The sequence below is a fragment of the Dipodomys merriami genome, unplaced genomic scaffold, assembly GCF_024711535.1.
Source record: "Dipodomys merriami isolate MVZ:Mamm:240054 unplaced genomic scaffold, mDipMer1.0.p SCAF_39, whole genome shotgun sequence".
Taxonomy (NCBI): Eukaryota; Metazoa; Chordata; class Mammalia; order Rodentia; family Heteromyidae; genus Dipodomys; species Dipodomys merriami.
This window is the reverse complement of record NW_027205492.1, coordinates 5408846-5422487: the sequence shown is the minus strand read 5'-3', so window position 1 is coordinate 5422487 and position 13642 is coordinate 5408846. Positions and strand designations below refer to the sequence as shown.

Below are 13642 nucleotides of genomic sequence, written 5' to 3'. Positions count from 1 at the left end.
CAGTGCCCCTTCACCTCCTCCCTGAGATGGGGCCTCCAGAGGGCTTTCCTCGTGGCACTGGCTCGTTGTTTGTTTGTTTTTAATGATCACACCTCTTCGAAGCCTCTTAGAGATGCTCCACGGAAGCCTAGCTCTTCTGTTCTCTTGTTCCTCCGTGGTGTCACTCCTGAGCTGCGCTTTAGCCGAGTGCCTTCAGATCTATGTGGGCCTCTCCTGTTCCATGGCCTTTAGAATGTTCCAGATTATTGTTGTGTTTGTTGGGCTGTACAGAGGGTGGGAGGGGGCTGGGGGTGTAGTAGCTCATGGGAGAGTTGCCTTGCATGACTGAGGAGAGACAGATGAGAGAGGGAAGATGGGAGGAAAGGGGAGAGCCCCGGCCTGGGGGAGAGTTGCTGGCTTGGGAAGGGGCAGGGCCGGAATGTGGAAGCAAGGCTCCTTCCTGCCCTTTGCTAGAGAACTCCAGTACTGCCGAGTGCTAGAGCACATGGCTATTTATAACCCTGAGAATTTTGCAATGTTATTCAGTTGTTTCGACCTAATTTCCACTTCCTTTCTAAAGTGAAAATGAAGAGTTAAGCAAGCTCATGCTGGAAGGGAGGATTTGCTTCAAGGAGGCCTCTATGCTGGGAATACTGATTATCTGGACATGTTTCCATAGGGATAAAGTGGAAGAGATGTTCCCTCTTTTAACTAGACTCCAGAGTGCTGGTGGGGTCCTGCAGGAAGACGTGTGCTGTGAGAGGCTGACAAACGCAATTACAAACGGAGGAGCCGTGTGGCTGGGAGGTGATGGGATGTGGAGGGAACGGCAGGCAGCCCAGCAGCCTACCGCTGGGAGCTAGTCCTGGTCTGTGGCAGACATCTACTTCCTGTGCCTAACCATGCCAGATGCTAAGCTTGATCCTGACACCACAGGGCCGGGCCTTTCCGGAGGAGGGGCCGGGGAGGAAGAGAGCTGGGTAATGGATAATGGAGGATAACAAGGTCTGTCATAGCAGTATGGATGGAATGCCTTGAGAAGGGGGTGGGGGCATGGGGGCATGGGCGGGGTGTCCCTTTTCTATTGGCCCTTGCTGGGGGAAGGTGAAGAAAGCTAAGAATGCTAGAGGGGAGCTGACATCTGAGCTGGCCTTTGAAGCTCTTTGACAGTCAATGGGAGGCAGAGAATGTACAAAGATATAGAAGATATGAAGGAACACAGCTAGGCATGATAGGGCATGCCTGTAATTCCAGCACTTGGGAGGTTAGAAGCCAGCCTGGGCTACAGTTGCAATTTGGAGGCCACTCCAGGCTACATTAGGATACCTAGTCTTAAATATAAAATAAAACCCCAGAAAGGAGGGAGGGAATCAAAGCACATAGATTATGGCTCAGAAGCAGGTGTAGTGCCAGAGGAAGCCTTCTTTGGACCCTGAGGCCTTTTTGTTTTTTGGTTTTTTTTTTAACAGCAGTGATGTCTTGCTTGGTTCTCTGTATCAGTCTGCTTTGGCGTTAGACACACAAACAAACCTCTGCAGAGCACTACTGTGGCTTGGTGCAGAGCTGCCTGCTTTTACTGGAGTCCCAACACCACCAGACCACCTGGGATTGATCTGTGGGTTACACTGGCCAGCACTGGACTCTGCAGATGCCACCTGACTTTTCTGTGCCTCCATTATCTTGTTGCTACAGGGTTGCTGTGTGAATTGAGTGAGTTAATATACATAAAGCCCTGAGCATGATAGCATGGTTAGCTAGCATCCTCCTCTTCTTCCTACCCCCAGGAAGGGCCACAGAGAGGGCAAGGAACTAACTGACATCACAAAACCTTGAGAACCCAGTACTTGTGTAGCTGACAGATCCCTTCCCTGGCAATGGGCTTAGAAGATGAGGGCGGCTGAGTGTGTTCACCCATTGCAACTTGAGCCTCCCCTCCTGTATGAGGAATGAGGAACGTTTCCTCGGGTTGTGTGCTCGCTGGGCTAGCTGATAGAAGTAAGTACTACAGAGTCATTGCAGCACCGCTCTACATGGGTTTGCTCTCAATCCAGCCAGAGTCAATGAAGTGCCCACTCAGTATGGTCATTGAAGGCCAGTGACGCTGGGGGCTCTGCTGACCTCCCTTGTAGATGGAAAGCCTTCAGAGCTTATGTCCCACTTGGTCTTGAGCTTTTTAGGTGCAATGAACAGACATGCAGACCCTGTAGCTGAAGGAGTTTCCTTGGCAGGGTGCAGTGGGGAGTTCAGGTGTCCTGGGCATGGGAAGTATGGCCATGGAAGTCTGTAGTACCTTACTTCTTCTTTCTTGTCCTGGGGTCTTGTGCTTTCTGCTTCCTAGATTCCGCTTGACTGTGTATTTCTGGAGTCTTCTAGCAGAGTGGTGCTCCAGTGTCCATTATCACTCCTCTTCTTTAACCCGTGTTCTTTCGGTTCCAGAGAAAGAATTAGATGAGTCTAGCTAAAGGTGGAGGTCCATCCTGTCGGCTGGGGCTGGGATATACTACCTGTGCTTTGTGGGTACCAAGAGTGGCTGAGCATGGGGGCACGTTAGTGTCTTTCAGACCATCTGCTTAGCTGTACAAGTTCACGCTTTAATAAGGGCATGAATTTTTGGAACAGTCAAGACTTGCTCAGTGGCTCACTGTGTGTTTGTATTATATATGTGTGTGTACATGCACGTATTCGCCAGAGCTTGGTGCGTCTTACTCTGTAAGTTGTGCCTTCCCCCGTGTGCAGCCCTGCCTCCTACCTGCAGCGGATGGGCACTGAGGACGCAGGTTCCTGCTGTGGCAGCCACGCCCTGGTACCAGCCCTGTGCTCCGTCACTGCAGCAGAGCGCTTCTCCAGAAGCTATGCTGTGGGTTCGCTTCTTTTCTGGCCTGTTGTGTACCTGGGTACCTAGAAGATTCTACCTGGAGCTTTAGGAGCATCGGGCCAGCTCACTTAAACCCCTGTAGGTTTGATGTGGTTGGAATGAACAAAAATTTCAATCTGTTCATGGGTATGGGGGTGGTGACACGGGTCAAAGTGGCTCCAAGTTCTGTCCCACGTTATCATTGACCTGCTGGTGATCATAACCCTTCACCAAGCTCTGAGCCTCACACTCTGTGTGTGTGTGTGTGTGTGTGTGTGTGTGTGTGTGTGTGTGTGTGTGTGTGTGTACGTGTGTGTACGTACGTACGTGCCCACATGTAGCATGTGTGCACTGGTACTGGGCTTGAACTCAGGCACAGGACATTCTCCCTTAGCTTTTTTGCTCAAGGTTGGCCCTCTACCACTTACTTGAGTTACAGTTTTGCTTCTGGCATTTTGCTGGGTAATTGGAGATAAGAGTCTCACAGATTTCCCTGCCTGCACTGGGCTGGCTTTAAACCAAGATACTTAGATCTCAGCCTCCTGACTAGCTAGGATTACAGACATGAGCCACTGGCACTGGCTTGAGTTCCACTGTGGAAATGAGGTGACAGTCCTGTGCTGCCTCCTTTGCAGGGCTACTAGGAGCATGGAGGAAAAACGGGTAAAAGCATTTTGTAAACCATTGAACTCTGGGCCTGGGCACTGTCCCTGAGCTCTTCAGCGCAAGGCGAGATCTCTACCACTTGAGCCATAGTGCCACTTCTGTCTTTCTGAGTAGTTTAATTGGAGATAAGAGTCTTATGGACTTTCCTGCCTGGGTTGGCTTTGAACTCGCGATCCTCAGGTCTCAGCTTCCTGAGTAGCTAGGATTACAGGCCTGAGCCACTGTTTTTGACATCTGATTTATGAAGCAGCCTACCTCACTTGGCCACCCTGTTTGTGAGGCTTGGGGTGTGTAGGGACAGACTTTCTCCCTGTTGTACTAGGTTTGCACCCATCAGGCTGTGAGAACTGACATCTGTTTGGGCTGAAAAATTGACGGGATACAGGAACAACAGCTTAGCCACATGATACAGCGTGTGCTAGGAGAGGTGGCAGTCCCCGCTAGTGAGGCGCTGATGGTGTGAGAACACCTCAAGGGTGCAGAAAGGTCTTTTTTATTAAGAGGATGGCTGCTCCTGGACCTGTAGGCAGGAAGTATAAATACACATTGGAATGATCCATCAGCCAGCGGCTTCCTTCCTCAGACCTTGGAGAGCACACACACGCGGTACCACTGAGCCACCGCGTTGTCTAGGTTACCAGTCACATGTCCCTTCTCCCAGACTTGCTCAAAGTGATTTATTTCCCTTGATTTTGGAGGGCGGTGGGAGGAGGGGCCAGAGGGCCTTGTCCTCCGCAGCGGGTCTTAGAGCGTCCCCAGTGCCCTATGCAGCCCTTGAGCCCTAGGCCCTTGGCCTTGGCAGTAGGGACAAAAATAGCATTTCCTGTCCCGATTTTTTTTTTTTTTTTTGTCGGTCATAGGGCTTGAACTCTGGGCCTGGGCGCTGTCCCTCAGCTCTTCAGCTCAAGGAGAGCGCTCTACCACTTGAGCTACAGCGCCACTTCCGGTTTTCTGGTGGTTTTATTGGAGATAGGAGTCTCACGGTCTCTCCTGCCTGGGCTGGCTTTGAACCTCGATCCTCAGATCTCAGCCTCCTGAGTAGCTAGGATTACAGGTGTGAGCCACCAGCGCCTGGCTCTTCCTGTCCCGGTTTTTTTGTCCCCACTTTCTGACCTTGTCCCACAGAGAGAGGACTCCACATTGGCCCGGGGCGGGGGGAGGGGGGGGTGAGAAGGTTGTAGTATGAGGAGAGAGGGAGGGAAGGAGAGAGGAAGGGAGGGACAGACAGACATTGGGGGGAGCCTGGGCCTGTCTACTGGCTTGCCTGAGTCCTCTGGCCTCTTCAGCTGACTGCTGAGGCAGGAGAGGACTGCCGACTCTTATCAGAGCACACTCTTCCCCTCCAAGATGGGACTTTGCAGAAAATCTGCTCTCCTACACGGAGTCATTCTGACCCCTGAGCTGGTGTCTCATGGGCAGAGCTGGCCCCTGGCTGAGCTACGGGTGAGAGGAGGTCCGCCCTAATTCTCTTTCCTCTTGCCATTCTCATCTAAAGGGACAGCCACCTAAGGAGAGGTTGTGGTGTGCGCTAGAAGACTCCATACTGAGTTGTGTTCCCCGTGTTACTTTCTTCACAGGCAGCTGTAACTGTGACTAGGAGAAGTAGGGCCTCCTGGGGACCATGCCACCACCATCTGACATTGTCAAAGTGGCCATTGAGTGGCCAGGTGCTAACGCCCAGCTCCTTGAAATCGACCAGGTATGCTCCCGAGTGGAGAAGCGGGGCTGAAAGGAGAGGGGTGTGGGGGCCCTGGCACGTGCTGCCTGCAGGGAGGGGCCCTGGGCCGCCATGTGGCCCACTGTGGCTCCCGGCAAGTGTGGCCTGAGGAGCTGTGGCTGCAGGTGAAGATGCTCTCCCTTTCTCTCACTTTGTGTGTATGTGTGTGTCTTTCAGAAACGGCCCCTGGCATCCATCATCAAGGAAGTCTGTGATGGGTAGGTTGAGTGACCTCATTTTCAGTGGCAGCACCTGGCACAGAAGGAAGCCACCAGGCTAGAAGGGCCTGTGCAGGCTCTCCAGGAGCCTGGCCTGTGTGGGGCCCTCATGGGGCCCTGCCCTCAGGGAATGCCCTGAGACCTGTGATCTTTTGTTGGTTCTCTTCAGTTTAGGAATGCCCACGGGTGTCCTGGTAGAATCTGAGAGCCACCCTCAATGTGTGTACCTCCTTTTGGGGTGTTAACCCTCCCCAAAGCCAGAGGAGGCTGGTTGTCACAATTCCACCCAGAGCTCCATGTTCATTCCACTGAACCCCATACAGGTCACTCAATCTGTTGAGCAACTGTATTAATTTTCGTTTTATTTAGTTAGTTTTGCAGTTCTGGGGTTTGAACTCAGTATACTTTGGTAGGCAGGTGCTCTGCCACATGAGCCATACCCCCAGCTCTTTTTGCTACATTATATTTCAAATAGGGACTTGCATCCTGGCCTAGGTCTGGCCTTGGACTGTGGTCCTCCTATATATGTATGCCTTTGCAAACTAAGGATTATAGGCTTGTCCTACGGTGTCTGGCTTTATTTGCTGATTCTGGACCGGCTGGAGGAGTAGCCCAGTGATACTCTTTCTCTCGCACAGGTGGTCACTACCAAACCCAGAGTACTACACACTCCGATATGCTGACGGCCCCCAGCTCTACATCACCGAACAGGTGAGTACTGGCCGGGCCACGGGTGGCATAGGCCTGCCAGGGACCCATCCAGGGAGACAGCACTATTCAGTATACTTAATTCAGGTAGCTCCAGTTCTTGAGTGAGGAGCTGCTTTTTCTGGACAGAGGGTCTCAGAATCGAGGGACACCTATTCCCTCCCACCACCCCCTCCAGGGATTCCAGAGTCTGCAGCTGTTCAGTGGGGCAGTCTTTGCATAGAGCCTAGTCATGTTCGCTGTCATTTGCATTGTCTTAAAATGACTGCTGGTACCTACTAAAATGGGAGTGCTGTATAAGTGGTTGTTATGCTGGATTTTTTAGGAAATCATGACAGGAAGAAAATCTGATGTTCAAAAGCAACTTTTTTGCCCGGCACTGGTGGCTGTAATCTTAGCTACTTGGAGGCCAAGAATTGAGGATTGCAGTTTGAAGTCAGCATAGTCAGGAAAGCCACGAGACTCTTATCTCTAATAACCAGGAAAAAGGCCAGAAGTAGAGCTGGGGCTCCAAGTGGTAGAGCATTAGCCTTGAGCACTAGCTTAAGGCTAGCTCTCAGGCCCCAAAAATAAACAAAGTGCAACTTTTTTTCCTTCACACATATTTTCAATTCATCATTTAACTGATTGTCCATGGATGGAAACCTGAAAACAAGAAAAGCGCACTATAATTTAAAATGACCACAAGCTGAGTGTCGGCGGTTCATGCCTGTAATCCTAGCTACTTGGGAGGCTGAGATGTGAGGATTATGCTTTGAAGCCAGCCCAGTCAGGAAGGGCCATGGTTAATCTCCAGTTAACCACCAAAAAGCCAGAAGTATTGCTATAGCTTAAGTGGTAGAGTGCCAGCCTTGAACAAAGAAAGCTGAGGGACAGCACCTAGACCCTGAGTTCAAGTCCCAGGACCTTCACACACACCAAAAACAAAGCTAAAAAAAATGCTGTTTTCCTATTTTCTTTGTCATATTTTATTTTATTTTTCTTTCTGTTTTCCAGACACGAAATGATATTAAGAATGGGACAATCTTACAACTGGCTGTCTCCCCGGTAGGTCCTCTTCCTGCCTAGGTAATTCATTAACTTAAAAGTGCATGCTGGTTGGGAGTGTAAGGGGAGGCACAGAACTGGAGGGACAAAGGGTGAACAATGCAACAATGGTACTCACTGGATACTTTGTTGAAAATGAACTGTACAACTTGAGGGTGGGATGGGAGAAAAAACTGGGAAAGCAAAGGAAAAAAAATGCTCTTTACCTGACTGTAACCCCTCTGTACATCACCTTTATAATAACAATAAAAATATTTTTTAAAGTGCATGCTGGGATCTGGTGGTGCATGCTGGAAAATCGAGCCACTCAGAAGGCTGAGGTCCAGAGGATCATTGTTTAAGGCTGTGCCTCAGCAGAAAAGCCCCAGTGATTCGATCTCTAAAATAAGTAGGAAAAAAGCAGGGTTAGAGTGGAGGTATGGCTCAAGTGGTAGAGTGCCATCTGAGCAAGCAGGCCTTTGCTGTATCTCAAGACCTATCTAAAAAAAGAGAGAGGGCTGGGATGTAGCTCAGTGGCAAAGTGCTTGCCTAGCAAGTGCAACGTCTTGGGTTTGATCCCCAGTACCAAAAAAGAAAAAGACAAAAAAAATACAGTTAATAAATAAATAAATAATAAAAAAAGAGAGAGAGAGGGAGGGAGGGGTATGTGGAGTGGGCAGTCATAGTTGAGAACAGGGAGATTGTCACAGTGGAGGAAGGTGTAATGAGCAGAGCCAAAGCCAACCACAGAGAAGGATCTGGGAAGCCAGTGCTGGGCTGCACAAGGCCAGCTCTGGTGGGGCAAGTGGCGGCCGGATGGAGTGGACTGAGTAACAGAAAGGTTACTTGGGAAATAGAGAGCCTGAAGTCTACTGCTTCTACTGCTAGATAAAGACACTTGATTTCAAAAGGTAGCAACTCAGAGGGGATATGCAACAGAACATGCTACAATAAAAATAGGTAAAATACTGGCTGAGTTCAGTGATGTATGCCTTTAATGCCAGCACTTTGGGAAGTAGAGACTGGGAAGATCATGGTTCAAGACGAGCCTGGGCAAAAATTAGATTCCCATTTCAACAACAGGCATAGTGGTCATATAATCCCAGGGATGGTGGGAGACATGGGTAGAAGAATCACTGCTGGAGGCAGCCCCACAAGATCCTATTTGAAAAATAACGTATGCAAAAAAGGCTGCAGGTGAGGCTCAGGTGGTAGAGAACCTGCATAGCGGGCCCAAGACCTGTACACATCTCAGTTGCCTCCCCATTAGGTAAAACATGAATGTGTTTCAAGAATTGTGAGGTTTGACAAAGAGCTGCTGAAAAGTCACTGTCCTGCCCTCACCTACCCAGTGCCACCTCTGATCTCTCAGTTGCTGATTTCCGGCACAGTTGTGTATGACAGGGGAGCTGAGGGCACACAGCTTGCTGCTTGTCACACAGCTGGCCGAGCCTGCTCTTGAAGCCAAGCCTATGTGACGCTAGGACAGTTTTCTTACTGTCATATTCTTTGCCTCCCCCATTTCTCCGGCCTTCTCCCCTCCCCTGAAGCTGTGCTAACTTAGCGTGCTGCTAGGGGAGTCCTCACTCCACCGAGCAGCCCCAGAGTGCTGTCTCCAGAGGAAAACTGACACTCAGACTGGAAGTTTCTAAGTGTGCTACAGCCAGGGATCTTCAGATTGTTCTGGCTCATGCGTGACCTTGTCCCCACCATAGGACCTGGTGGCTTTGTGCAGCACTAGGAGCAGGGTGCAGTGACAGCCCCTCTGTCTGAGAGAGGGCAGGGAGGGCCGTTGGCCTGACTCCTTGGCTGGCAACAGAACTGGGCCTTTAGTCACTTGCCAGACACTGAGAAGAAAGGTGAGGAAGAAGCATCTTTGCCCTTAAGGTTCTTTAGAGCTGAGAATGTTCGGTTAAACAATAGGGAAGAAGGGAGGGAGAGAACCAGAGAGAGAGGGAGCTGCGGAGGGGAGGCTGGGCCATGGGGCAGTGTCCTGTGGTGGGGGAAGTGAGGCCTTCACCATCTCTATAAAGCGGGATATCTGCTCCTCTTCTCTGGGGACTGCTCCTTTGGACTTGGAGAGAAAGTTTGTTTGTTTGTTGTTACTGGCAGGCTTATCACATTGTAGGATTAGAAGGGACCTGAAGGGTCATCAGATTAGGTTCTGTCCCTGTGGTAGTTGCTGTCACATTCTCCTAGGACAGTGACAGGAGCTCCATTCCTCCCTGAATCCTGCTGCTGCTGCTGATGGGGTTAATGATAGAAGATGCCTGTTTCGCCAGGGTCTGCTTCTCTGACTCTAGTTACTAATCTCCTACCTTCGCCTGCTCCAGAGCCCAGAGGGGCACAGACAACATACGGATTGGTTTTGACATCCTGGAAACTCCCTGATTGACCCCATAAACTTTTATTTAGCAACTCCTAAGCAGTGTGAAGAACTGATTCTGCAGAGAGGCCCCTGGGGTTCTCCACGGCAGTAACCTGCCACAAGGAGCAGATGGCATGTGTTTTGTCCCTGATCTCACAGTCCCGGGCCGCACGCCAGCTGATGGAGAGGACCCAATCGTCCAACATGGAGGCCCGGCTGGATGCCATGAAGGAGCTGGCCAAGCTCTCCGCCGACGTGACGTTCGCCACCGAGTTCATTAATATGGATGGTATCGCTGTGCTGACGAGGCTCGTGGAGAGCGGGACGAAGCTCTTGTCCCAGTGAGTGTTACTGGGGACTTCAGAGACCTACTAAGCGCTCACTTCCTACTGCATGAATCAGATAAGGACTCACTGAGCAGGGACAGTGTACTGGAGTCCAGCAGAGGCCTGGCTCACTGTGCTCCTACATCTGAGGCCGTGGGGCTTGCACATGTCATGGTCCCCTTCCATGCCCCCTGAGCTGTAAAATAGGGGCCCCAGTCATTTATAGAAACACCTAGCCTGCTGGGTGCCAGTTGTCATACCTGTCATCCTAGCTATTCAGGAGGCTGAGATCTGAGGATTGAACTTCAAAGCCAGCCCGGTCAGGAAAGTCTGCGAGGCTCTTATCTCCAGTTAAACCACTGAAAGGCCAGAAGTAGAGCTGTAGTTCAAAAGGTAGAGCGCTAGTCTTGAGCAAAAAAGCTCAGGGACAGCACCCATACCCTGAGTTTAAGCTTCAGTACTAGCACCAAAAAAGAGAGCGAGAGAGAAGAGAGTGAAGGAAGGCAGGCAGGAAGACAGACAGGCAGGCAGGCAGAGCTGAGAACTGGTGGCTCATGCCTATAATCCTAGCTACTCAGGAGACTGAGATCTGAGGCTTAAGTTCAGAGCCAGCCAGGACAGGAAAGTCCATAAGATGCTTCTCTCCAATTAACCACCAGAAAACCAGAAGTGGTGCTGTGCCTTAAAAATAGTAGAATGCTAGCTTTGAGCAAAAAGCTTAGGGACAGTGCCTAGGCCCTGAGCTCAAGGCCCATAACCAACCAGAAAAAACAAAAAGGCAGGCAAGCTTGGCCTGGCAAGGATCTAGAAGCAGACTGGACTGTTGTCTCCCAGGTGCGCTCTCTCCCTCTCCCCCCCACTCCCCAGCCCCCTCCAACCACATGATCACAAATACACTGGCCTTCATGTCTGTTTGCTGCTGGTTCCCCCACTAGGTGTCTGGACCCCCACCTTCTCAAGGAGGAGGAGACCAGAACTTGGTGTCCCCATGAGCACCTTTTGTGCCCTCCAGAGTAGATGTGGCGAGGCCGCACCTTTCACCCAGCAGTTCTGTGTGAACCTGCAGAGCCAAAGCAGGCACACAGGGAGTCACACATCTGCTCTCAGGCGAATCTTCAGCCAAACCAACCAACAGAGCGTAGGTGTTTGTTCTGAGGCTTAGATGTTCCAGCTGCACTGAAGTCTGGAAGCCTTCAGCTGCCATCAGGAGTCCTGCAGTCTCCCAGGAGATGTGGGTTAGACTGACCGGGCCTTAGTTTCCTCCTCTTTAAAATGGGATTACCTCTCAGTGGTTGTTACTAATGAGAATGTGTCTGAACATGCTGAGAAGTAGAAGAGGGTTTGTTAATTACAGAGCCCTATACACATGTACAAAGAGTAAAAGTGTAAGGAGGAGAAACTAAAGGCAGTACGCTCCTTTCCTACGAGCATTACCATGAGGGCTCTGCGCACAGGTCAGCCTGCCCTCGCCGTGGCTCAGGGAGGTTAATGCTGAGGGACTAACTCCACTCTTCTGAGGCGGAAGCTGAAGATTGAGGGGTAGCTTTGCATGACTAGTAAGTGACTGAAGAGGAACTGAACCAGGTTGGGGGCCTTGTACTCTTTCTCCCCCATGCTGCTGAAGGTAACATGGGACGTAAGCTCCCTCTTTCCCCAGCAAGTGTCCAAGGCTGAGAAGTCTTTGTTTGGGTATCGTGGATGCGTGAGTCTCTGTCCTGTGCAGCAGCATGGGGAAGGTTAGCCTCACGAGCCAGCAGCCTCTCATTTGCAGTGAGCAGTATCTGGACTGAATCTGCTCCACATCTGGCCAAGGCTACGCGCAGGTACTTCCTTCCTGCTGCTCCGGCCCACTCTCCATGGGGTGTCACACTGAAGTCTGCCCTGTTGTAGTTGCTGTCACACTATGTTCACAGATCTGAACTTTTGTATTATTTTGTGTGTGTGTATGTGTGTGTCACACATGTCTCAGCTACAGTGAGATGCTGGCATTCACCCTGACTGCCTTCTTAGAGCTCATGGACCATGGCATTGTCTCCTGGGACATGGTTTCAATCACCTTTATTAAGCAGGTGAGGCCTCTGCTGTTCTCCTTCTACCCCCAGCCGCCAGGTCTCTGGACACTAGGGCAGATAGGGACAATTGGCCTGAACACTCTGCCAAGGGTCAGCTTTCTATTCTCTGGGAACCAGACTTTTCGTCCCCAGGCTCTGAGTTCTGTGGCTCCTGAAAGATTCACATGATGTTTTACAGATGGATTCTCAACCTGATGGGCTCTAACTTGATAAACCCATTGTAAGTTGAAAATATCACCAGATTGAAAATGTGTTTACAGAACCTAACTGACTGACTGAACATCCTAGCTTAGCAGCCCAGCCTGCTGTCAGGCCTCTGGTTCCCTGTCACTGAGGCAGGCCCAACTCGGGGCCCAGCATCGGGAGAGGCTAGTGAGCCCCGGACAAGAGCAAAAGTTTCTCCAAATGCATATAACTCGTGTGACCCTGAAAAGTGGAAGTAGAGCAAGGAGAGCCAGATAGGAAGTCAGCAGCCATCGTCTCTCAGGGCGAGAAGGTTGAAGGGGCTCCCAGCAGATGATCAGAGTAGAACTGTCAGTGAGACTTAGAAGCAACCAGTCAGTCAACTGCTACCCTCCCTGAGTCTTCTGAACTGCGTCCCTAACTCTCCCTTCTTGATGGATAAAAATGTGTGCTTGTCATTTCCAAATCTGCTTTCTATTCACGAATCTACAAGGTAGCCCGCGTGAGTTGTCCCCGGGACCTGAGGGGGTAGAAGGGCACTTCTGCTTCTGCCTTTCTTTATTCTACCAAAAGAGGTAGCGTGGATTAGAAAACTGAGCTGAAAACAGAGGCTAGAGTTAGACCCCCGACCTAAGATGGCCCAGGTTGGTCCGGAGTATTGGGGACTTTCTGCACTGGGGGCATCCATGTGCCTAGGAAATAAAATGAGGATTGAGAAGAGGGGAAGGTGAAAACATTTCAAGGTCTTTTCCGCCCCTCCAAGTCTGGCAGTGTGGAAGGAGAAAAATCTACGTCAGGAGAAAAGTAGATGGAGATAAAGTGAAATCCCAGAATTGGCAAGCCCTTGGCTTTCTCAGGCCTGCAGTCTTATTTTGAAAACAAAGATTAAACTTGGGTTTGGAGAAACAATCTAGTGGCTAGTATAATCTGAGCTGAAGGGATCCATGCCTGGGTCATCCTGGCACAAGGCTAGGGTAGCCATACACCAGACAGCAAGCCTTCCCAGCCACAACTACAGGCAGCGTGCCTGAGGGCAGAGCCCTAGGGCTGGTGCCAGGCTCAGCTGGGTGACTGAGGGCCTACCTTCCTTGGGCCCTGAGTTTTCCACTTAACATGCCCCTGTCTGGGTCTAGATTGCAGGGTATGTGAGCCAGCCCATGGTGGATGTGTCCATCCTTCAGCGGTCCCTGGCCATCCTGGAGAGCATGGTCTTGAATAGCCAGAGCTTATACCAGAAGATAGCAGAGGAGATCACCGTGGGACAGCTCATCTCCCACCTGCAGGTGTGAGTAAGAGACCCCGCCTCCCCTCCCCTCAGCATCTGCTCTTTCCTCTCTCTGCCTTGTGTATGGTCCACACTGTGCCCATGCCTTCAGGACCTCTTCCATGCAACTGTTGGAATTCCTCCTGTAGTTCAGTCGGACCATGACGCCTCCTGCCTGAAATCCTCACTCTATGTGCCCTTTAGGCTCACATAGAGGTTTTCTCAGTCTCTGTACCACCCACATGCCAGGCTGCGTTAAAG

General features: G+C 50.8%; 1 protein-coding gene across 4 annotated transcripts in view; it reads left to right on the top strand.

Moving 5' to 3' along the window:
- Elmo2 (engulfment and cell motility 2) overlaps nucleotides 1-13642 on the top strand; it is a 40299-nt gene that overhangs the window by 6370 nt on the left and 20287 nt on the right. For 3 of the 4 annotated variants that reach the window (XM_069989894.1, XM_069989897.1, XM_069989895.1), the window contains exons 2-8: nucleotides 5077-5198; nucleotides 5394-5434; nucleotides 6073-6145; nucleotides 7139-7189; nucleotides 9696-9877; nucleotides 11832-11931; nucleotides 13251-13402. In XM_069989894.1, the coding sequence (XP_069845995.1) occupies nucleotides 5121-5198; nucleotides 5394-5434; nucleotides 6073-6145; nucleotides 7139-7189; nucleotides 9696-9877; nucleotides 11832-11931; nucleotides 13251-13402 (677 nt within the window). In that variant the 5' untranslated portion in view covers nucleotides 5077-5120. The remainder of the gene's footprint in view (nucleotides 1-5076; nucleotides 5199-5393; nucleotides 5435-6072; nucleotides 6146-7138; nucleotides 7190-9695; nucleotides 9878-11831; nucleotides 11932-13250; nucleotides 13403-13642) is intronic. The other variant, XM_069989896.1, reaches the window with a different exon arrangement.